Source organism: Rattus rattus, chromosome 7 (genome assembly GCF_011064425.1).
Source record: "Rattus rattus isolate New Zealand chromosome 7, Rrattus_CSIRO_v1, whole genome shotgun sequence".
Lineage (NCBI taxonomy): Eukaryota > Metazoa > Chordata > Mammalia > Rodentia > Muridae > Rattus > Rattus rattus.
In genome coordinates, this window is record NC_046160.1 from 14924230 (window position 1) to 14949581 (window position 25352).

At 46.3% G+C, this 25352-nt stretch overlaps 1 protein-coding gene across 1 annotated transcript in view; it reads right to left on the reverse strand.

Moving 5' to 3' along the window:
- Window positions 1-25352, reverse strand: part of Crim1 (cysteine rich transmembrane BMP regulator 1) — a 177640-nt gene that overhangs the window by 80706 nt on the left and 71582 nt on the right. Inside the window, 2 exon segments of the mRNA XM_032908896.1 lie at window positions 11367-11487; window positions 12526-12768. Coding sequence (XP_032764787.1) covers window positions 11367-11487; window positions 12526-12768 — 364 coding nt within the window.

The following is a 25352-nucleotide window of genomic DNA, read 5'->3' on the forward strand; positions in this document are numbered from 1 at the left end:
CCGGGGCTTGCCCCAGATTATCCACAGAATGTGGTTAAACTTATTATTCAAACACGTTAGACAGCAGTGAGAGACAACCATACACAAGGTAGGTCCTGTCCCTCCAAGGGTGCACAGGTTAGACTAATCCATCCTGCTCCATTTATGCCTTCAGTTACCACCTTTCAAATGCAAAGTTCTCGGAACAAGCAATTCTAGGCTATAAATAACATTGTGTATGTACATGTGTCTGAGAATCTCAGACAGACTCGTACTCTACAAACCCAAACTGGCCTCAAGTTCATGGTAATTCTTTTGCTTCCCTCTCCAAGTGCTGGGATTAGAGGCCTAAGCCACCATGACCAGCACGAATAATTTTTATGACAGTAATGTTACTCTAATGGCTGTGTTTTTTTTGTTATGAGTATCTTCTTGTGCTTTTATTATGGGTCTATATGCATTGGAAAAATAGATTATAGATACCGTTTATTTAGTCTCATGTGAAATTCCAGGCATCCATGAAGGCTCCAGAACATGTCTGCCAAGGACAGGAAGGGAAAAATGTAACTAACAACTTAGGCTGATCGCAACACTCCTCCAAATCCATCAAGGATAACTTAGAAGGCTGTTGTCTGCAGGATCCACTCAACAACCGGCTAAGGCCAAGAGAAAGCAGTTGTTTCCACTGGGGTTCCAGTTAAGCTCTTCAATGTCTACCAGGGAAACACAACCTTGAACCTCTACAAAGTGTCAAGCGCAGTTACGTACAGTTGTCACCTCTGTCTAACGGGTCGGGTGAAAAGTAGGTAGCATATGTTCTATGGAATTCCAGGTGCAGCATCTGACGTTTGCTCAAAGATGTCCCTGAAGCTTTCTGTTCTGCAGAATGGTTCGCAGCAGTTCTTCAGCTTTCTGGATGAGGATGAGGATGAGGATGTCGATGGTGGTGGTGGGTGCCAATGAGGATGGATGGAGAAAGTCCTCAAGTTTAATATTATCTGTGCTGTGGACTCTGCACTTGAGCTTCACCAAAGGCTTAAAAGGATCCCCTTGCTTTTCCTCAGTTCTGAGGCCTGGACCATTCAGAACAATCATAAGCCAATGGGTGATACAGTCTTGTTTGTTTTCAGAACTAACACAAATGCAAAATAAAGACTAGGTACTGGGTCCAATACATGGAGGATCACGCAAGGCCCAGAGCCCTGTTACAGAAAGGCCGAGGGCTCGCACAGCTGAAGTACATGACTGACAAACCAAGCACTCTACTGGAGAGAGCGTGCATTTCTAATGGGTAAGGGCTCTAACTTCTAGGAAAGCATATTTTTGTCAATCTGGGGATAGGTCCAATAATAACATGGAATTCTTGCAATTATTTTGTTTCAGAAAACATCAGAGTTTAATATAGACTCTGGCTTTTTAGCCATGAGTTGATTTGCTCTTTTGAGCCAAAAATTACTATGACAGAGGGCAATAGAATAAATGTTCTTTTCTGAGTTGAGAAAGACGGGCTTCAAACATATTTGCAGCCATTTTTTTTTTTTTTGCATGTGTTTAAAAACAAAGGGAACGCTACTGCCCCAGCACGTCAAGAGTCAGGAATGCTTTAAATGCACATGTTAATGCACATTTTTACATATTGTATAATTTATCCTCAAAAAGCATCTGGAGGAATTGTTTAAATTAAAGGGAACAACACTCCATACCCCAAAGAAGAACTAAATTTTTAAAAAAAAGTCTACTAACAGACTGATCTTTAAAAAAAAAAACCAGATCCATCTCTGTTGAGATGGGAGACTAGAACAGATGGACATGATAATTCATTACAAGGCACTTAATTTGATAAAGTCTTCTTGGAACTGCATATTCAGGGACAATTTCTACTGCTTAGCTTGAGTTGGCACGAGAAAAGCAACTTAATTACCCAGCACAACTTTTAAAGGCCGCATCGTCCCCAACAAATATGACCCCGATAATCGGGGGTACGTACCCCTGTTTCAAAGAGGTGAAAGAGGAGATCTCTGAACTTCGAGCACTAAAAAGGAGCCCCACACTGCCCTTCAGGAAGGTCAGCTTTAATGTGTCTATCTGGGGAGAGTGGGTGTGCTGGGTTGATAGCCCCTGATCAGCCACACCCACCCTGGGGCTCTGCTAAACACTTCAAAGACTTAACAGGTGGGTCTCCAGAGATAAGAGCGGTGTAGGTGTAGAGGGACTCTGGAAAGCTCAACTGGCTACCCCAGGAGCCACATGTTAGCAGACGGAAGGCTAAGCACCAGCAGCACTTTCTCAGAGCCCATTTCTCAGATGTAGCTGAGCAGAGGAGTGAGGAAATCTACTTCATTTGCAGTAGGAAGTGAAGCAACACTGGAAACCAGGTCAATGAGAAGTGGGTACCCTACACCATTTTTCGTGTGTGTGTGTGTGTGTGTGTCTGTCTGTCTGTCTGTCGTCTGTCTTTTGAGTCCTCTGGTTTCTTGGTCTTGCTGTAAAGGAAGCACACACCTGGTGGACGGGGTTTTTTATTTTTCTGTAACCTAGTTTTCCTTACTTGGTGGAAAACAAGTCTGTAACTGGGCGTTTCTCTTAGAAGGAGGGTTACTGATGGTGTGTGCCTATATCAGCTGACCCTTGAGGTCCAGAGTTTTCTTGCTCTCATTGCTGGTGAAATTTGGAAATCGTGGAGGTCTTTCATTTTAGCCAGCACCTCACTCCGCGGTGAGCCCAGCGTTCTCCGTCTTCCCTCCGTGAGTCCTTGCTCAACTGTTTTAACAGATTTGAGCATTTTTTCGAATCGGTGCACCTTGTTTTCACTCACTGCAGCTATGTGGTCAGATTAATTTTTATTAACTTACATGCTTCTGAGGGGAAGGGGAACCCTGCCAAGGATTCCATTCTGCTGGCCTCATCTGGGATGACTCCATTTCAGGCTGCGAGTTCTGGAACTCCAGAATGCCCCTCTCCCGAATGTCTGTACCGACTCCCAAGCACAGCGTGCTAGCAATCTGCTAGAATCCTATTATCGTCACACAACAGAGCACTAGCAAAATACAGTTTTTTTCACGCAAGTGAGGAGAAACTGGGATTGCAGGGTGGGGGCACCCTAGATTTCTGAACTGAAGCAGCTCAGGGCTGTGTATGTAGATTATGGTCTTTGCCTTCATGTGATTTCCCTTCCTGAAGTTTGGAGCTGGTCTGACAGAACAGGATGTGATTGGGAAACTAGCTTGGATATCAGAGTCAGTGTTGTAGAGGAGAAAAGTAAAACTGAGACTCACGGGGGGGAAAACATAACCCTTTATCTGGGACTTTTTATTTTAAGGAATATGGTCTAATTACAAAATTGGTAACCTCTCTCAAAATAAAATTGTGTGTGTGTGTGTGTGTGTGTGTGTGTGTGTGTGTGTTTGCACGCACACACACACTTGCAACTAAGTGTGGAAAACAGAGGCATTGAGAACCCAGAGTTGAATGAAGGGTGGCAGAGAAGAAAGACAAACGGTCGAAAACTTGGGAAAAATGAATCTTCCCAGAAGGGAAACAGTGAGCACCTGGATCCGGGGGCAGCATCCGTGCACAGCCGCGTATGGGCTCATGTGGGCCACAGAGGAGAGTGTGTAAGGCACCAGGGAGCCCCTTGCCCCTCCCCGTGCCGCACACATTCAAGTCCTTCCCACAGCACACATACCAGGGCAGCTGACAGACGGAGAAATCACATTCCATTGTCTAACAGCAACTGAATAGAGTAAATCCTTATTTGTAGAAGCAGCCTTTGCTTTGGCCAGACAGTTTCTACCCCTTCTCCTTGGGAACTACCTACTCATCGATGTAAAAAGAAAACGTAGCTAGCAATAATCACCCAGCCGTCTACCAAGCACACAATCGTCTATGTTGCCTGCTTACCCCACAGTTTCCATAATCCAAGTGGTTAAGGCTTGGGGAGGCCTGCTTAGCACTGTGTGTGTCTCATTTCGCCCTTTCTGAGAAAATCCAATGATTAAAACAGTAGCCATCTTTCTTCTACAGCTTCCCGTCTCCCTTTTCTATCACCAGGTGACTCCTTTTATCGTTCCATTATCTTCACGAATCCTGGAATTTCTAGGTTTTCCTTCTTTTTTTTTTTTTCCCCTCCTAAGAAGCTCCTAACACTAACATCTTAGGTTTCGTTCCACTGAGAAGATCTGGGGAAGTCGAAGAATCCAGAGGTGAAAGCTCCTTTTCAGATCATGCAACCCTTTCCTGTCTTCCATTCTGGCTCAGATAAGGAAGACCAAGATAAGGCAAAGAGTTTGCTCAGTTCAGGCTGAGGTGGGCCTTGACTCTAGTACCCACTTCATGGTACTGAATATACTTCAGTTACCAATGTGTAGTGCTCAGGCACACATCTGCTCGCAGATGACAATCTCGAAGGGAAGTTCTGGTCTCCTGAATGGCTGGCTGCACTGGGGAAGGTATGGCGGTTGATAGTGACTTGGTCCACAGGGGACAGCCCACCCTGGTGGCTCACCCAGGCAGGTTCTGTTGCTGCTCTAGGCAGGGAGGTGGCGTTCTGTACACCGTGGAAGCACGGTGTAGAACTCGCCAACTGGATCGAGCTACAAGATTCAGCCTCACCCACTGAATTGTACTTGGACCCTTCACGTACTAAATATATTCTAAGAATTTTTTTATAGGTAGAGGGGGCATATTAATATTTCCATCCAGGTAGTCTAAGGCTTTTTTAAAAATTATCTTAAGAGCTGGAAAAAAATGAACTTAACAAGTTTTGAGTTAAAAATAAAAACAAAAATAAGAGGTATAAATGCTCTGGATTTTGGTTCTGGAAGGGAGTCAGGCCCTTTGGTCAAGAGAGAGGCAGGAGCCAAAAGGGAGCTTGGGAACCTGGCTTTCACAGCACACACAACCCAGAACGAAGTCTATTTTAAGCTTCTGGATATCATAAACAATGACTTAATTTATTTCGAACTCAAAATAACTGGCTTGCATTTTTTTCCTCAATAACTTTTAAGGAAAACATATTTGTAGGCAGAAATTGATAACATAATGTTTCAGAACCTAGGAGTTCAAGACAACTCTCATTAAATTTAGAATGAGTGACGACCCAAACTATATTAAATGCACTCACCCTCTCAATAAACGTTCACAAAGTACCGAATGGCATGGACTGTTCTACATAATTCAGCTGGCCTCCAGTGAGATGTAATGGTACCACTGACCCCCCCAATTGTAACAATGTAATGTTTGCCCTGTGAGTTTGTATCCTCAAACCCCGTGAATAATGACCAAGGCAAAGTGAAAACGCTACAAAATGAGGCATACACACTCAAGGCAGCTGTTTGAGTAGGGAAACAAGCTTGAGTAGGGAAACAAGCAAGCAAACAAGAACAGAGATGTGGCTGCGGTTGGAACAGGCGGCCCAGCTGGGCTATCATTTAGGCTTGGTGACAGGAGAGCGTGGACTCACGCTGTGTATCTCAGGCGTCTCCCACCCTCCAGATGCAGCCAGTAGGCAGACCCGATTCTCCTAGGCAAGATTAACAATGACTGAATTTCTATGTTCTATCCTTTCGAGTTGGCTTTTGGTTTTAAACACCAACCTGGTCTCACGAATAAGATGTTCTGGCAGCCCCTTCCCAACGACGCCAGTGACATTTCTGTTGTGTGAGCAAAGAAACACCTAGTATTTCTGAAGGAGAGAAGGTCTGAGTTATAGTCACTTATGATGGGTAAAACTGAGGTGGTGCTCACCCAGATATGCTCTTAACATGTGCCCGCACCGAGACCTTCAGGAGGGAAGGGGAAATGGCTGAGTACCTTGGGCTTAACTATAAAGCTGACTGAGTTCCAGGAGACCCAGATCCCCAGGGCCAAAGGAAAACACCAAGTTTTTGGAACAGGGTCACTCAATCTGCAGGATTTCGGCAACTTTCTTCAACCAGGAAAGCATCTCTAAGGGGCACCTATTTTTATTAAATGTATACTGTGGTGTTAAAAAATGGTCAGAAATTCCCTGAAACTTTTTCCTTCAAAAGGTAGCACCTACTTTTCAGATAAGAGCTTATTCAACAAATGAAATAGGGCAGCGGCAGGGTCTAGAGACACTCACTATAACACTTCTTACTGGCAAATCTCGGGGAAGTTTGGGATGGAAGACCATACACAAATTTCCCCTTGGAGACATCCCAGTGGTTCCAGGACACAAATGGTATTTGGCCCAAATGGCCTCAGAGAACTGCAGCACCCAAACCAGTGCTTTTGTCCTGCTCTCGGGGACGGCTCCTTACACAGGGGAAAGCCCAGGGATGTGGAAGATCCCGAGCTGAAGGCAGACCTGTTCTACCCCAGACGCTGAGGAATGGTTGTGATTTGACTTAACCCCAGATCCTCTCGGCTTCCATTTCCACAGCTGTGGATGAACATGGGTGCCGGAGGGAGGGCAGAATGAGCAAGGTGTGTGACACAGTGAAGCTGTATCTGCCACTGTTGTCCCCGTGCTGTCTAAGGACAGCTTTCCCATGCCCCTTAGGCATGACAGCATGTGTACATGCATACACATCAAGAACTCACGTGCAGACATTATAAACACAAAGGTCGCAACCTTATGGGGACTCCCACTCGTCCTCCTGTTACTGTGCAGTGCTGTTCAGACCCCGATTAAAGTCCCGGGTTGCTAACCCTTATCTTTTTCTATCTTCTCTTGGCAAGTATGATGTCGGCCTTAGCTGGCACCAACAGGAAAGGCCTGGATAACATTTAGTACCCCTGCAACTCTGCCCCAGGTTGCTAAGTAGCAACGATGGTCACAGGGAAGGGTGATAGATGCTTATCACCCTCAGGATTCACCTCAGAACGGAAACAAAGAGCCCCCAAATAGACTTTGGGCCACGAAGAAGCAGCAGCAGAGATGCTGCAAGAAAAGAAAGAACAACTCAGTTTTACAGAGGCCAGGGGCGGGAAGGGAAACCAGAACTCATGGGAGGCAGCAGCAGAAGGCGCTATCCTCCTATCCAGGCACGACAGGAACGTCTGGAGAGCGGACCTGGCCTCTGTAAGAACTCGCTCATGTTTGATGAGTGAACAACTATGGACAGGTGCGGTGTCAGCACACGGCTTAACAGGAAACTCACAGGCTGAGCGAGAGCTCGCCCAGAAACAGGTACTTAGGAGCCTGGGTGGCTCAAACTAGGAATAGGAGGAATTCATACTTCAACATGGAGGGGTCCCGAACCCCTTTCCCAAAGTATGAAAGTACAGCAAACCCGTGGGAAAAGTAAATATTCTCAGTGGAAAGTAAATTTTTACAGCTGGGTTTTCAGATACCTACCCTCCTCTGTCTTGGAGGGCTCTCCCTCCTGAGTTCTCTAACGATTGGATCTGCTCTAAGTCCTTAGCGATGGTCTTTACAAGCCAGAGAAGCAAGTCAAATGACTCACATGTTAAGACTGTATATAGGACATGTGTTATGCTGGCTTCCACTGAGCCCCAAACAGGGCTTTCTCATAAGAAGAAAGGTATACGGTGTCTCTTAAAATGTTGTTACTGTAAATTAGGCAGTCTTCTCTTTATTTCTGTTTTTATATGTTTGCTTGGGTTTTTCACTCTCTTGACCCAGTATGACCTGTAAACTTCTTTAATAAGAGAGACCCCCCACTTCATAGGCTAAGCTAAACTGGACAGGGTCAAGCCCCAGCCTGATCAGATATATTCTGTATTTACAATAGAAATGCATGTATGGGGATGCGCGGGAGTGAGGGGGGGGGAGCTGACAAAATCGCTGGCCTCTAAGAAATATATATCCTTCAGCTAGTGAAGTTGTGTGCAAGCAACAATTAAATAATAGTGCAAGGAAATGTGTGATTAATTGACAGCACAGGACAGGATATGTCTGAATTCCCGGGGGGAGGGGGGCGGGAGAGTTATTAGTTCCAAGATGAAGAGCTTGCGGATGAAGTGGAATTTAATTGGAATCCTGCGGGATGAGTGATACCAGAAAAGGTGGAGTGGGGAGATAAAGGTGACTCCTGCTGTGCTGGGGGAGGGCAGGGCTAGGAGGGGCCAGGTTTCTATAGTACTGAGGTAGAGTAGAATCTCCTTACTGAGAAGAGGTCTGGGAGAGCCTGCTAGGCTTTTCAATGTGAGACCCACAGCAGTAGTATGATGACTAACAGGAAGAGGGTAAAGAAGCTACAAGTGTTCTTTCTTCCTCAACATTTTAGTCACTTAGGCTGGACCTGGGCTCATTCATTCATTCACTCATTCATTCATTCTTCCATCCATCGACAAACACAGGTCGGCCACAATACATCTGTACACTAGGGCGTACAAGTACTCACATTTTGTGATGCACAGGGAACAAGCGGGGACAAAAAAAAAAAAAAACCCTCATGATGTCAATGTATTATAAACAAGCGTTTGATAAGCAGCAGATAAACGAGGAATTACAAGGGAGCAGAAGGGTGTGCCCTGAGACATCTGTAGGGGCTGATGGTGAAAAACACTCTAGAAGGACAGAAACGGACTCCTCAGAGAAGGCAGGTGCAGCCCAGGTAATGGGGGAGGGAAACACTAGACGGGAAGGAGCAGCTGAAGAGGCAGAGACCCTGAGCACGAGAACGCATGGGGAGGGCACTGATTGGGCCGGAACAAAGGGCGAGTGTGTAGCAGCGAGGGGGACAGGCATGGGTCACTGCCTATCTAACCCACAGGAAAGCAAGAGCTGTGAGAACGTGGCCCCCCTCTGCAAATAATTTACAGCGGGACTCTGAATGACTTCCCTCTCCGCGCTTCTTTGGTCCCATCTAGGCGTGTTCACCCTGGACCCACTCCTCAGCTGAACGCCCAAGTCAAAACTACATTAATACGGTCACCGCCACCCTAAGGTTTCTGTTGACCAGCCTCCCGGAAGCTGGGGGCGGAAGCAGGAGGCAACCTAGTGCAACCTCTGCTCCAATGTAGCATCTCCTCTAAGCACAGCTGGCAGGAAGCTATCCGGATGGGGAGAAATCCAGACCAGAGCCAGGAGCCCCGTGGGCCTCAAAAGGCAGCAGGCCTCGCTGCTGAGCCCGATTAGCTGTGAGGTTTTCTTCTTCAGCTGAGATTCCCTGTCTTCCTACAGTTGCAATACATTTCCCCCAGCAAGGGAGACTGGGGAAAAAGTCCCTCAGATCCCCCAACACATAGGAGCTGCTAAATCACAAGTGTAAAACAGAGCTCGAAGTTGTCCCTTGCCTTCTTCTCTCAAGGACAGGCTGAGCTTGGATCGATTAGGTTCTCTGACACAAGGTACCATCTTCCTTGTGTCATGGAGACCTCGCAGGGGCATCTGTCACTACCGGTATTGCTCCATTGTTTTTGCTGGTGACTGGCCGTATCCATGTGTGCACAGGTGTTCACCCCTTGGCACGCTGCAGCTTTGCATAAATGTGGCATGCCGCTGTCACGGGGAGGTTGCTAGTGTGTCAAAACGCGGTCTTCACCAAACCCTTTGTTATCTCCTTCGTGATATAGTATAAAGGGCACGTCGGAGAGAGTCCTAGGTTTCTGCAGAGAAAGGCTCCGTAGGACACTAATGACCCAATGTATTTTACCAGAGGCAAAAAGAAAAGGAGACTACGGGAAGAAACTCTAGGTATCTAGCCTGATTACTGCAACAGGAATCTTAACTATTGTTCCCCTCATCATCCTCATGGGACTGCTAAGTGTCTTGTCTATCGGTCTTCAACCTTCCTAATGCTACATACATCCACCCATGCTATGGTGACCCCTAACCATAAAATGATTTCATTGCTATTTCATAACTGTAATTTTGCTACTGCCATGAATCATAATATAAATATCTGATATGCAGGATAGGTGGTGTGTGATTTCCCCAAAGGGGTCGAGACCCACAGGTTGAGAACCGTTGGTCTAAGTTATCTGGTAAGGCACATCTCTGGGTGTATCTGGGAGGTCGCTTCCAGAGTGGATTAAGTAGGGGGAGCCTTCCCTTGACTGTGGATGGTGCTAACAAATTGGGTTGTGGCCAATGGAACACATTTGAGAAGATTACAGAGTTCCCCTACACAGGCAATCTTTCTCCTCTGCTCTGTGGCTGACTCTTAGTCAGTCACACCCTGCCACACCCTGCCACACCGTCCCCCCACGATGGACTGAATCCTCTGAGCTCATGAGCCAAAATCGATCACAAGGACATGGTCACAGCACAGAACCCCAACAAAACACATGTTTACCTAAACTAATGGTTACCAATATTCATAGTTTATCAAACTGTTTCCACAACCACACCTACTTGTGCAGCAGATCAAATGCCAAATGGCAAATGTGTGGCACTGGGATGAGAGTGGAGACAAGGGTGTAGACAGAGCTAAATGAGGAAGGGTTTCAGCCCCTGGTGCCAGGTGTAGAACGAAGATGGTAAGAAATGAAATGACTTTATTACAAGGATGGCGTGAAGGGGACAAAATGGGGGGGGGCAGCGATGACAAAGAAGAGGGCCCGGTATCCTGGGGAACGGGAAGCAGACTGCAAACCCAGTTTCTCTGAAAGCAAAGCACTGTTGGCTACCATCGTTTTACTACTCTGAAGGTCAAAGGCCATCACCAGCAGAACCCAGGGCCCTCACGCTCTAGAGAAAACTCTTTCTACAGCACTCACCGGATTTCCTACTGCTAAGGTTAAAATGAGAGCAGCTCATCTCTCACAAGCCAGAGGGGGATGTGTCTGATACTTGAGAGTTAGAAGAGGCCAAAACATCCCGAGAACACTGCTCTTAGAACACTGTTTTAAATTGTTCTGCTGACTGTGCCTTAACACTTTCAAACTTAGAAGCTTGAGTAGTAGTTGCCACTCCATCGCCACTGTACCCACTCTTCCTCCCCCAACCCGCTTCACTTGCCATTCAAGAATTCAGATACCTCTTTGCCTCAGTTAGGAATGGGCCTCAGGAGAAGCATGACTCCCAGTGACCAGAGTCCCCTTCTGATGAGCTCTTTGAAGCCAGCCATGTTTCATCAGACTGGGTACTTGGCTTAAACACCCACAAGATCCTCTTCAAAGGATCAAATGGTGTACCTCACTATCACAGACCCCCTTCCCTTGCTTCCTTATCTACATACAGAGAGGGTACTGCTTCCCTACCTACTCCCTAGCCTCTTAGATGCTGAACGGCCTTAATGCTTAAGATTAATGGCTTAACCTGGTGGTGCCTGACTTTGATGTGAGGTACATGGGACATAGCAAGGGGTAACAGTCCAGTGGTTCTCCAGAGAAGCGGGCAAGGATCGAGTTTCCCAAAGGAAAACAAGCTGCAGGCAGGCCTGAGAAACTGAACCCAGAAAGGTGCTAGCAAAGAAGGAGGACAGAAAGGAGGCTTGAACGGGTGCCGAACCAACCTTGCTGGCAGGGTACAGCAGCCATCCGCTGTGAGCCGCACTTGCGTTTCGTAGCTGTCCAGGGGGCACACGGCCTGCTGGACAGGGGGGCACTCCACGGTGCTGCAGTCCACGCTGAAAACTGAAAGGGGCAAAGAGAGAAACACCGTTCATTGCCACATCTACTTGTATTCCGAGTCCCCAAATGAACTACCAAGACTCTTGACAAATGTCCGACGATTCCTTGCTTTCCCGGAAACCCAGGGCCCATCTAAAGTTCTCCTTTCTACCAATGCTCCACAGCCGTGGTATGTCTCAAACAGAGGACCGGAGTTAGCATGAGAACAGAGAGAGAGACCATGTAGTTATTGGGATGGTGATGGACAGCAAGAAGTGTTTCTGAGAGAGCAGATCAAGAGGCGGACGAGGGATTGCTCTGCCTGAAGCATTTGCCTAACAGTAAAACTAAAATTTTTTAAAAAGGAAGGAAGGAAAGACATTTTAAAAATGACCAATCATTAGAAACTTGCAAAGAAGAGATCACTAGACTCTAGACCTAGTCACAGACTACGTTAGAGACGCTGGCACAAGGGCAAGGCTGTTAGATAAACTATAAAGCAAGAAACAGCTGCGACATGACAGGAATTCCAATGCTGCCAAAGAAGGTGAGCAAAGAGTCAAAGGACACAGGGCATGCTTCGAAGCCAAGGCGGACGGGGAGGGGCTGCCAAGGAAGAAGACGGGGGCTGTTTCCTTATAAAACATCTGCCATACGGGTGCACATATTTATCCAAAAGGAATTCCGTCTCGGGTATGAAGTGCTCCGAAACGTAAAACTTCCAAGTGACAGACGCATCTGCAAACGAGGCCTCTGATCGTCTCTCAGGGACGGAGGCAGGTAACCATAGGACCGTACTCTTCCCACAACAGCTCCATTGAACGGATTTGAAGAAAATAAAGAAGAAAGAGAGAAGGGCATTTGCCTCTCCGATGGGGCTCGTGCACCAGGGAATTAACCCTCTGGCTCTCGATGAGAGTCCTGAAGTGAGAAATTACCCAAAGCAGCAAGGTAAGAACGCTCATCTTGGTGGAAGTGGAGAGGCCCAGGAGAGCTGAGCAGGGACGAGGCTGTTGCCCTCTGCTGTGCAGGGGTGAGGCTGCTCAGCCAGCTGGTGCATACCTGGTTTACACTCATAGAGGTCACAGCACTCTCCCGGCTTCCCTGAGGCTTTGGACACTAGAATGTTCAGGTATCCCGGCTGGCAGACTTTGCGCAGACAGCCCGCAGGGTCACACACGCAGCGGCTGGGTAAAGGACAACACTCCCCGGGGGGAGCATAGCCCTCAATCAGAATGGAATCTTCAGGGCAACGTGGAGAGAACTGCACTTCACAGCGGGCCTTGGTGCAATCTGGCTTCTCTTCTAAATGGGAGAGAAAGAATTTAGCTCATGCCCAGGGCAGTGTGGGGCACCTCTGTGGGAAGAACAGATCGTCCCAAGTCTATTTTACTACCCAAAGAGGAGGGCAGCGAAAGAATTCTGATGAAAATCTTCGGGCTAAGCATAGCCGACCATGGGAATCTCTCCCAGGATCTATCTGCCCGGGACTCCAAAATACAGGCCTGAAGTTCCCTCGCTCACTCATGGGGAAGAGCCAACATCTACTACAAAGCCCAAGGGAAGACCTCATGTGGCTGGGACTCAGATCTGGACTAACGGGAACCCAAGAGTCTTAAGGTTTCTTTTTTCTTCTTTTTGGATAGTGATATATGTTAAAAACCAAAACAGAGACATAAATAAAATCTGGCTACCCCAGGGACTGAAGGCAACACAGACACTCATGAGCATGAAGAGCTCCATTCTCCACGTGACTTTTGACCAGCCGAACCGATTAAGGTGTGCGGTTCTACGATGTGTGCTAGGCTGAACGAGACGGACGATGAACCAAATTCCCCTGTGATTTTCCTACGTGGCGCGTTTCAGCAGAGGCTCACTGGACGCACCTCACTTTCCTTTCAGCGTTATCTGCTGACCTATGGAGGCACCTCAGTTTCAGAGGCGGGAAACCCGACAAGTTAAGGGTTGTGTAGCAGAGCCCTAGCCAGCCAAGTCTCAGTCCTCCGGCCATTTTCTTGATCTCAACTTTTAAGAGACCTATACTAGCATGAGGGCCTCGAGGAAAAGACTGAGATGATCTAGAACCGCGCTACTTCAGGCTGGGACCTTTGAACGAGGTCGGGGTGTTGGGAAGATGGTACTGGAGCATACACTTCCATAACCTCTAACTGGCTTGGCTGAACTAAGACCCAGAGACAGAATCACAGAGCAGGATGAGAGGCAAGATGTGCCTTAATATTACAGATTTAAAAAACAACATCAACATCATCAACAACAAATTGGGACAGAAGACCCCAATCAGCGATAAAGCAAGAATGCAGGTACCCCACCTTACACTGCACACAGCGCTGGATACCACCAATGTAACTGCCTTTCCCAAACCCAGCCTCCTTCTTTCTAACTCCTCATGCCTGCTGCCTCACCCCTCCCCTCTCAAAGGTCTCCTGTAGCAGGCCTGGAACTCCTGCTCCTTCCGCCTCTGCTTCCCAAGTGCTGGGATTACAGGAAAGTGATCTCCTTCCTGGCTCCGCCCCCCCCCGCCCCGTCTTCCACTTAGCTGACCATTTTCCTTGTTACTAACTACTCCTTGTCTAACTAGAACTCAAACGCTCACAGGTCCAGAAAAGTCACTCAGAAATATTGACCGGGCACCAATCGATTTAGCGGTTAGGACATACAGGGGATGGGGAGGGAGAAACTGAGATCAATTCTTGCCCTCATGTGGTCTACAACGTAGTCAAAGGTGATAGAAAAAAAATGATCGATATCATCAATAGGAACAACGCAGGAGGCAGAAGAGGGACGAAGACTGCTTAGGAGGAGTGGCAGTTACAAGGAACAGACCAATGGTGGAAGGAGATGTGAGCCACAGAGATACCCGGAAGAACTCTCCAAGAAAGGCAACAAAGTCTTGACTATGGAAGAGGTCCCCTCCTGCAACAGCAAGGCTTTGGAACTGAGCAACATTCGGGGAGTGAAGGGATGCGAGACGAGGTGGAGAAGGTATCTGGAGAGAAATCAAAGCCATGCGTGGTTTATACAGTGGGAACCCTGGGTTGGACACGAAGATGGCATTGTTGTGAAGGTCATGTGACTTGCTTTCTGTCGCTTAACTGATGGCTGCTCCCTCCTTTTTCTGTTGGACAGAATGCTACTTTACCACACCGATGCTTCAGGTGGGGGCAATAGTCACGTGCAAGCCTTGCCCTCTCTTGCTGCTGTCGAACCAACAGCCAATAAGCTTAAAGCTTGGCCACACACACACACACACACACACACACACACACACACACACACACACATCACTCTTAAGAAGTCTCGGCCTTATTATTTGCTCCCTTTTATAGGTCATGATATCAAGGTTCAGGCAGGTCAAGCTACCTGTCCAAAATCACACATACAGCCAGTGAATGGGCTGGGCTGGGCTGGCTCTGGTCTGCCTGGTGCGTGAACCTTTGTCATGATGTGACTCCTGCACTAGGAATGCTTGCTGTTGGAGGTGTGCAACTTTGGCCTTACCCCTCTTCCCTCCTGAGTTGATTTATCTGGGCTTAACTTCTTTCTTGACTAGAATTGTGGTTTCTGTTAAACCCTCATAAGCTGAACTCTCTCTTACCCGGTCCTGTTTTCCTTCGTGACTTGATCCTGGGAACCCCAGAGCCTACAAAAATCACATGTCTGGGCCACACAGGCGTTAGCTCTACTCTCAAAACCACCGAGCCATGCACTTTCATAATATAATCCCTAGGAACTATCTAGTGAGGAGACTGAGTCAGCGAGGAGGCCCGTGTTGAGACACACTCCCTCGGTCAGCGTTGGGATCCTCAAGGTGCTGAGAAAGAGAAGGCCCATCTTGGTGACGGGGATCAGCTCAGTCTTTGTAAAGCACACCCAGCAGAATGCTTACCTGGGAAACGCACACGCTGAGTTATAATAAAGTAGAGTCCTAATTCTGCCTGCACATAGCACTGAATTACTGTGGTTGCTTATTTGTTATAACTGTCTTATTTATTTCTTTGACACAGGTTTGTTTCTTAGGTAGCTCAGTTTGCCCTAAGTGTTCTATGTAGCTGAGGCTGACCTTGAACTTCTGATCTTCTTATTTCTTCTTCCCAAGTGTTAGGATTATGCTATGAACCACCAGGCTTGGTTTTATGAGATGCTTCAATCCAGCCTAGAGCTTCCTGTAAGGTATGTAATTACTCTTCCAACCCCTACATTCTATTCTATTTGTACTCTCTGAAGGTTTGGTATATACGGTTAAGACTCGAAACATACCCTTCAACGTCTTCCATTAAAATGCCATCTCATCGCTGTTGCTAGTTGGCTACTCAACTCTTGATGCCCTTTGACACTCTACACTGTCACTTCCTGAAGTGTGTTCTGCACTTTGAGTCTGGAGAGACACCGTACTTTTTGCAACACCCTTAGGACAGGGCCAGCTACCTAGACTGTGCTAACAGTAAGTGAACACAAGTGAATCAGGATTTTAAAACTCGGAAGTGTCCGAGAATGTTGAGAACGAAGGCTTAGTCTTACCGAACACTGTTTTCAACTTTTCTCAAGGGGATCATGTTTTTCCCTTAACGAACACAGTTAGTAGATGCTAAGACACCCTGGGAACACTGCTCTAAGAGAACACTGTTTTAAATGGTTCTGCTGACTGTGCCTTAATACTTTTAAACTTAAAAGCTTGAGTAGTAGTTGCCACTCCATCGCCACTGTACCCACTCTTCCTCCCTCACCCCCTTGTCTTGCGAGTTCTGGCCCAGTCCGTCTTGGCTACGGTTCCATGGGCTTTTTCCATGAGGATGTTTGTACCCTAGCTCTTCTCCTGCTGCAAAAGAGGTTTTATTTTCGTTTAGAGATGGGGCCTCACTATGTAACCCCGGCTGGCCTGGAACTCACTATGGAGAACAGGCTGGCCTCGAACTCAGAAAATTGCTTACCTCTACCTTTCAAATCTTGGGATTCAAGATGTATGCCAATGTGCCCAACTGCTGCAAAAACACTCTTCTAAGCAGAGAGTTAACTATTCTTTGATGTTTACATGTAACTCTCCCATAAGACTACCTTGAAGGGAAAGGGGGCTGATTTCTTAAGTAGTCTTCAAGTGTCCTGGCTCTGCTGGGATCATCTTTACTAAGCTGTATTTTAGCAGAAGGGAGAGAATCCATTTCAACCTTGTCAGTTTTCTGGAAGAATCCAAACATCAAACACTAAACTCACTTACATTCCTCTCTTGTTTCCTTACACATGCATAAAAATATGACTTTAACATCGTAGCCAAAAACTACCTTGTGTCTTAAAATTTCTTTGCATGCTTCTCAATCTGGCCTGTTTTGAGACAATCTATAATTCAACATTGATTTCCTCTCTGAAGTCTTTCAGGTAAGGGTTGTAAGAGTTCTGGGGCGCTAATCGGGGGGGAGGGGAAGCTCTCCTTCTGTTTGAATCTACTGATTTGTCACTTGTAATGCATGCTGTACAATGTTTTGTTTTGTTAATTTCTTGAGGTTTCATGGTGTTTTTTTTTTCTTTGCACACATATGTGTATGGATGCAGTCTTGTGGGCAATTTTAAAAACTCGAATGTTAGAAAATAACATATGCTCTGTTGAATGCAGACTTTAGCTTACCTGTGTCTCATACCTCTGGTCTGATTTCTGCAAGCTCTCCCACCAGCTAGTGACTTCCCACAAGCTCTCCTGTTTACCCTCTCTCTTCAAAGCTGTGCTCTGTGACGACTGGAAGGGGGAAGTCTTAAGTCTTATACTGAATTGTTATACAGTGAAATGATGCTTTCAAAGAACTGGATTCCTAAAAATCTACAGGTATGTCCTCATCTTAGAACTGTTAATAGTGGCTTTATTTCCCCCTTTCAACAGATTATCTAAGTATCCTTATGTGCACAGCACCCAGCACGCACTCCACTCAGAGCGTTACCATGGCACCAGCAACTGTTGTTCTGGCCCCTTCTCTCTGAGCCTGCTTCAAGTACACAAGTTCTCCTGGAAATCTTTATTTATTCTTCTACATCTCGCCTGTTCGTTTTTTTTTTTATATATATAAAAAAGAAAACTGTAGCCACATCACCAATTTCCCATGAATGAGAGAGGCGTTACTTTGAAGTTTCCATTTTATCTATTTGAAAAGACGACCTTCTATACTTTTTCCCAAAAGCATTTTACAAATCTATATATAGGACTTCCACTAATTAGCAAGCTTTTATGTCTGGTTGCCATGGTAACACTGCAACTGGCATCTTATAAAAAAAAAATTGCCCCAGATATAGAAACACTAAAGTGACAATATGGCCCGAAACAAAAGTAATTAAAGAAAGATAAATTAGCTTCACCATATTAGCTATCTTCCTTTGAGGACTGATAGGGCTATCTAGTATAAACTTACGTCATAATAATTATGCAAAGTGTTATTCAAACCCAATCACTTAAACCTCCATGACAGGACAGCGGCTGTTTCTAGACCTTTGCCAGGACAGGGGATCAGCAGAGAAAGTTAAAACCGAAACTCGAAGGGGGCAAATGCATTTTAGAGTTTGCTGCTTGAACCTAGATTTTAAGTAAAAGGCAGACAAACAGCTACTAGATGGTAAGAGGAGAAAAAGAAAGTTTAGAAGAGAGAGGTGAAGTCAAACGGCCAGACTCCTGTTATCCCCAAGCATTTGGTTGAGCTTTACCTGACAGTGAAGCCTTTCCTCTACTTCAAAATCCCTTGGCACGGTCGCTTTAAATAGCAGCAGAATGCCACACAGTAGTTCCTGCAAAGCAGGCGACATGAAGCAGACTAGGAAAACTTAAAAGAGTCTACTGCAGAGTCAATGTCACTGGGCCCTCCTCCAACGCGAACCCTGATTCCTTCTGCCTGTGGGCATTAAACCCACCATACAGGTGCCCATCACTCTGACACACCTTTGGGAGTTCCGGTTACTTCTAGGATAACTCAATCCACCCTGGACTTGTATCGTTTTGATACTACAGAATTCAGTAAGAACACAGAGAATAATGTCAAGAGGCAGAGAGCCTACGAGACTGGTTTGCCCCAGGTCTCACCCTGGTGTACCTTACAGTTTGTGATATTGACCTTGGCTATCATAGCCCCCTCCCTCCTCCCCCTCAGCCACCCGATAGATCCTGTGATAGCAGACTGGTCTATAAAGTCCTTTGTGTCCGTCTTTCACTCATTCAGTTGACAAACATTAACTGAATGACTTGAATGGGGAAGGAGCAAAGTCCTGGCTTTCTTGGATTTATAGCTCTAGAGGAGAGAGGCATTCAGACATAGTGCCAGGTGTCGATAAAGGCTTTGAAGTGCAGTCAATAATACTAGGGTAGCGCCTTATCCAGCAGAGTTCATCAGTGTGGCAAAGGAGGAGAAATCTGGGTGCGGTGGCGCATGCCTCTGATTCCAGCCCAGCACTCAGGAGACAGACAGAGTGGGGATATCACAAGTCTGAGGTCAGCCTGGCCTACACAATGAGTTTTAGGCTAGCCTGGTCTATGCAATAGTTCTAGGACACCTAAGGAATGCATGGGGGAGAGCTGAGAGGAGCGTAAAAGTACACGTAGTAGGCACATAAATACACCTAGAAGTCAAGAATGTTCCAGCGGCAGGGAACTGCGATTAAAACCAGAAACCTCTAAAGCAAGTCAGAGCTGACTCTACGGAGGGAGACACACTTCAGAGTTACGAAGAAGAAATCTGAACAGGGGTACAATTAACACGTAGAGAATACCGACAAAACCTCACCATGCAAACACTGATGGGCAATATTTCTTATTAAGGATTCAGTTGCCATAGTCATGCTAGAGAAACGTGAAAAAAAAAATCTCTCTCCTAATTGAGGACCTCCTGCAAGCAAGTAAGGCCTGCTGGTACACATTCCAACTCGCCCCTGTGCTTCTTAGTGAAAAAGAGATTACATTTCCATGTCTGCCCTGCGGATGACAGGGCAAACCCAGGGAGGCCAAGACCCGTGGCTGAGGACTCATTAGGAGCAGCTAAGCTGCCCGGGTCCACGATTTTCTCTCTATAAAACCAAAGCACACGCTCCCTATCCGGCCTGTGTAGGACTTGCAGGTTTAGTCCATAGCTACATGTTTGTTTAAATGCAGGACCCACTCGTGACGTTGCAGTGGTAAGGAATGCCCCGTCTTCAGTGAGGTCTCATGGCTGCGCGCGCTGTGAGCTGTCCTGTTCCATGTGCTCTTAGCCAGAGAGACAGCATTGGGGACGACGCTTCCCTGCACGCAGGGATAGTCTGACCCGGAAACTTCTATAACAGACGCAACAACGTGTGTGTCGCGCCTATGTCTTTCAGTTTAGAGGCTGACTCCCTTAAAAGCCACACTGGTGAATTCTTTTCATTCACATTCCATGATTTTATCAGAACCTCTTTTGGCAGGCTTTGCTGTGAAGACTTGTTCTACACAATCGTAACCCCGAGGGGGGAAAATTAGGCTTTTGTTGACACAGTCCCAGAAATACTTCATATTTCGGCTCCTCCAGAAAACACCCACTGTACTTTCCCAGGTCTTTCTTTGACTCCAGGGCTGAGTTTTAACGGCAGCAGAACCTAGGTTGGGGCCACTTATTAAAGATGCCAAATTAAAGTATTTCCAATTGCCTAATAAAATCCCCCCTGCGTCACCTTACAACGTAACTCAGCCCGAACTCAAAGGGGAAAGTAGTAAGGTTTCTACGCAACCACAGTCTGTAATATTTTAATTCAGTGGCTCTAAGCCCTGGCTGCACATTAAAATCACTTACAAAGCGTTTAAAAAACACCACTGTCTGGGAAGCACCTCACACCAATTAGATCTGAATGCTGGGAAGAAGATGGGGCATGTGTATTTATTTCAACAGCTCCCAGGCAATTCTGTTGTGTCATTCAGGTTAAGAAACACTCCGCTACTCCTTCGGCAAACTGAAAATCCTTACAAGTACATTCACTATGGATACAGAGTTTGACCAAGGGAGTCTTCAAACACTCAAGGCAAACCACCGTGCTAAGAGGCCAACCGGCCCTTCGGAATTGGCCAGCTCAGAGCGCTGACCTGCACCATGCACGTCAATACATGTCTAGGTTCCCTTGGACCACACAGTTTTCCTAACCCACGATGTTGCTGACCTGCTCGAGACTACAGATTTGTTACTCCAAGTGTGGTCCCTGGGTCAGCAGCTGCAGCACTGCTACGAAATGGGGGACGTGGGGGAAGTGGGGCTTGCTCGATACTGAGTCAACATTAACTGAGAGTGTGGTACTGACCTGAGCCTCCCTCTCTCTCTACTTCATCAGCAGGACATGGTAAAGTTTAAGACGGGCTAACCCTGGGTGGCACTTTTCACTGAATTTAGGGCTAATTTTCTGGCACGAAAAGTCTAAGATCCACATCTGACATAAAGAATGAGAAACTCTGGGAATAGGGCCAAGGGATCTGGGTCTGACAAACTCGACGAGGGATTCACTAGAATAGTCACTTGCCCCTTTGCCTCCTCTCAGAATTGCCTGGGAACCAAAATCCGAAGGCTCGGTGCACACGTGTTTTACTCCAGTAACTCAAAATTTTCAAAAGACCCAAGGCAAGGAAAATGTGTGGACTTGGTTGTTGCAAGCACACCCGTGCCCACCCATGCTCCACAATCTCAGGAAATTCAAAGCTGTCTGAGTTCGTAGAAAATACGACCCAAACAGCCTTCTCTGGAATCTTCTTTGAAGAGATCAGAGTTAGCCGAGATCAGATTTTGATTGTGGGCGGTAGGCTTGGGGGTAACAGCGAGGAGAGGCAGACCTCGAATGTGAATTGTGTGCGTTCTACTCAACTTCAAGGCCAATTTACATGTGGCGGTAGGATTCTGAGACCAGAGAGACTTCGTTGCATCATCTGTTAATTCATACCAAGAAAATATATTCAATTTACTGCCAGAGAGATTTGCCATTCAAACAATTACAGTTGCATATTCATACACCATAATGAATTCCAAAATGTTACAATCTGTCTTTAGAAAACTGTGGCAGTAAGATAAGGCCTAAAGATAGATTTGAATAAAAGGTACGGAGAGCCAAAGGTTGGTTTAAAAATGATTAATTTTACCTAATAAAGTCACCTTCTGTAAATACCTCATCCATGTTTGTCATATGCTAGCTCCACCTCTCCCCTGCAAGGGAATTGTAATATCAGGTTGTAGGGCAGATGACTAAAAAGTCTAAGAACTAAACTCATAGTTCAGCAGCATCTTAAGAACACTCATCCTAACAGCTTGAAAATGTCTTGGAGGTGTAAACATTGGAGACAAGGGGCTCTCAGGATGGCTTCTACCAGGAGGCTACATCCACTACAGAACACAAAGAAAAGTCTTGATTTCTGTGGCAGCATTCTGTGACTCTGGTTGCCTTCCACACTTCAAGTCCTCGGGGACTGGATGCTGTAACTTAGCTCTTTCTTAACATGATGACACCGATTTGAAGAATTACCGCCAGATGACAGATCTTAAATATTCGAGAAGGAAGGGTCTGGTGTTCCTCAACTGTGAAATGTAGGGCCCGGGACTTGTGTGTGTTTTCCATGAGCACACTCTATCCAGCCAGCTCCCAGGAGCGTCTCCTAACCAATCAGGTCCCAAAGTGCTTGGCCTCTGCTCATTCAAGAAGACCAATCCATGCTTGCTGAATGAAAGGGGGCAGCCAACCATAGTCTTTCAGAGTGACAGGATGTGTTAAGACAGAAAATGTGAAAATACACAGGCAGACAGGCAGACAGACAGACAGGCAGGCAGACACACACACACACGGGAGGGGGGGAGAACATCAAATTGAAGGTCTTAATCAGTGATACTATCGAGACGTTCCTTGGTCTCAGAGGTGATATATGAACTTTTAAAACTCCTTGGGAAGTTCTTTAAAGAATATTTTACGGTGGCCCGAGACCTCCAGAGTTGCATCCCGTGACATCTTTTAAACAAACAAACAAACAAATAAACAAAATCAAGGAGGAATCAAACTGCAGGGCTAAGGGACAGGTAGGTAGGGGGTGACGAGAAACGCGCTGTTGCTATTCTGTCTCCGCTGACGACAGCGGCAGAAAATAAAGAACAGCAGGCTGTTTAACTGTTCAACTGGTAGTTCTCACGAAGGTTCGCACATGCTAGAAGCAGCCATGTGGCTCAACTTATAAATAGATGTTTGGAAAAATATTTTGGCCATTTTTCCCCCCGGCCTCCTCTTCTCTTTCTCTTTTTAACTTCCACCTCATGGAATATAATCTGTTTGTTTGAACCATTTATTTGACACTGAACGCAGATTATTTTTAGTTCCTTTTAACCCTTTTTTTTTCTTTTTTGGTATAGGAGTCAGTATAGCCACCAAAGCTTAAGAAGTGAGGACTGGGTTCAAATCTTGGCTTTCGCAAATGTTTCTGGGTTGGGGTTTCCTTAGGGTTGTTATCAGCGAGGTAATGGAGGCTGCAAGAAACCTTGCGCCTGGCACGTCTCAGTGCTCAGCAGCTGGCGGCTTGACACGACCGTGCACACACTTACACAGAAACACCTCTGCTACCCTATATAAAACTGCACCATTGTAGAGCCTCAAAACACTCCTGTGTTAAGACGAGAAATCTTATTCTATACGACTGACGTGAAGAGTGGAAGAATATGCATTATTTCACATTTATTTAGATCAGAGTACCTCCACACACGGCCTGCAGCATGGGTTCCCAACCTACGGGTCGTGACCCCTTTGGGAGTTGAATGACCCTTTCCCGGGGATTGCCTAAGTCCTTTGGAAAACAGACATTAACATCATGACTCATAACACTGGCAGAGCTAGTTATGAAACAGCAACAAAAGTAATTCCACGGCTGGGGGTCACCGCAGCATGAGGAGCGGTCTTCAATGGTCCCAGCATTGGGAAGGTTGAGAACTACTGCGGTAGAGGCCTTGTGCCTTCTCCTTAGTTGTTTTAAATCTATTGCCTAATAGGATACACCTCAGAAGACAGGCATGGTCGTTAACGTTACTGCTATTGACATGGTTAAGGTTGATTAGGGAACATAGGCCGAACTGTCCCTATGTGGCACAGAATGTTTTGGTCATCTTAGCTAGCCAAATACTACTGTTTTATCCATTCCTTTTAAATGGACTAATTTGTAATTAACTCCATCTATGGAGAAAGAAGTGCCCCATACAGGTAGTCCACTGAGCATTCTAGGTACGCTGATGGGCCCTACTTACAAAGACGTTAAACTGATGAGCGGGCATCGGGAGACACCAAGTGTTTCTAATAACAAGAAAGGCTGGCAGCATTTATATACCGACTCAGGGTGATCTTGGTCTCTTGACACAGCCTCTCCTCTGCTCCATGACTCTTTCTCTGAGGCTTTTCCACCCTTCTGGGCTGTTTCTTTAGCTCTAGCACACATTTTCTAATCAGACTGGCACTTGGGGCAAGCCCCTAGCCGGCCCCATATTTCTATGGCGTCTTTGTGTTCTTTGTGTACCCACAGCATAAACGCTGGTCCACAGCGACCGCCAAGAGGGCACCGGGGACTACAAGTATGTGGGCTGCAGCTGAGCAAAGCGATGTGTTGACTTTCCACCCTGAACTACAACTTGACCTGTAGCAAAAACAAAAATACAGAGATGTGTATTTTTTTCCCCCAGAAATGATAATTATAGTACTCTAAACTTCAAACTACCAAAATGGAAAATGCACTTCAAAAATAATTTATTAAATAGGCACTTATATTCAAGGTAGCCCTTACATGGAAGTTATACTTTTTCCCCTTCTTTTTGTAGCCATTAAAGGGCTGGGCTCCTGGCTCAAAGCTGTTTTTCAGAGTAGGGGGAGGGCCTGAGTCGGGGGACAGCCCTCTAATTGATCACAATTAACATGATTTTTAAATATCTGTTTCCCTTTAAAACATACCAGTGATTAAAGAATCATGGCTTGTACATCCATCTGATCCAACATGTCCGAAGAATGTTAAGTCTGAACACTCCTGGTACTAAACAGAGAAGGTGCGGCACCCAGAGTCCATCGGGAAGAACCCAAGCATCCTGGTCTATTTTAAGTCTTTCTTGCTTGGTCCTTCCATTCGAGCCAATCTCTGTCTGATCTAAAGGCTCTCATCAGGGTGAGTGGGATGAAATTCTCTCTGTGCTGGTTTTCTAGCACTTACTGGTTCTCACCCTGATTGCAGAAGTGTCAGGAGAGATTCCACATATGTCAGGAGGCATTCCGAAGGAGAGACTGCGGAATCTCAGCGCAGAGGAACCGATGGGGCTGGTCTGCAAAGAGGCTGGAGGAGGTCTGTGACCAGCAGACTTGCAGGTTCCCTTGAGGCTATAGAGGTACTGCGCTTGGGCGCATCTGCCAGAAGACTTTAGCCTTATCCATGCTATCTTCCTCTCTCTTAGGAAAAATGCTCCCTTTGTCTTGTCCGCCTGCCTGCCTGCCTCTCTAATGGATGGGGGTACCTGGTTCTAGGTATTAAAGGACATGCTTCGTGGACTGCACAGAGGTCCATCCCATCTCACACTATTCAAAATGGAACACCACACCATGCTCTTCCGTGTTATTATTCCTAGAGAAAAACACACGATGACATACGGGCTTTCTAGTGCAAGGCTGCTCCTACAGTGAATGCTGTACTCAGCTCCAGTGACCCTCGACTGTGTCAAAGGACACCCCCCCAACACACACACACACACACACACACACACACACACACACACAAAGAGACACACACACACACACACACACACACACACACGCATGCACACAAATCTAAACAGAATGAACTTAAAACGCAAGGTAATTTATAATGAACTAAGGCTTACAAATTCACATTTCAACAGGTAGAGATTTGTATT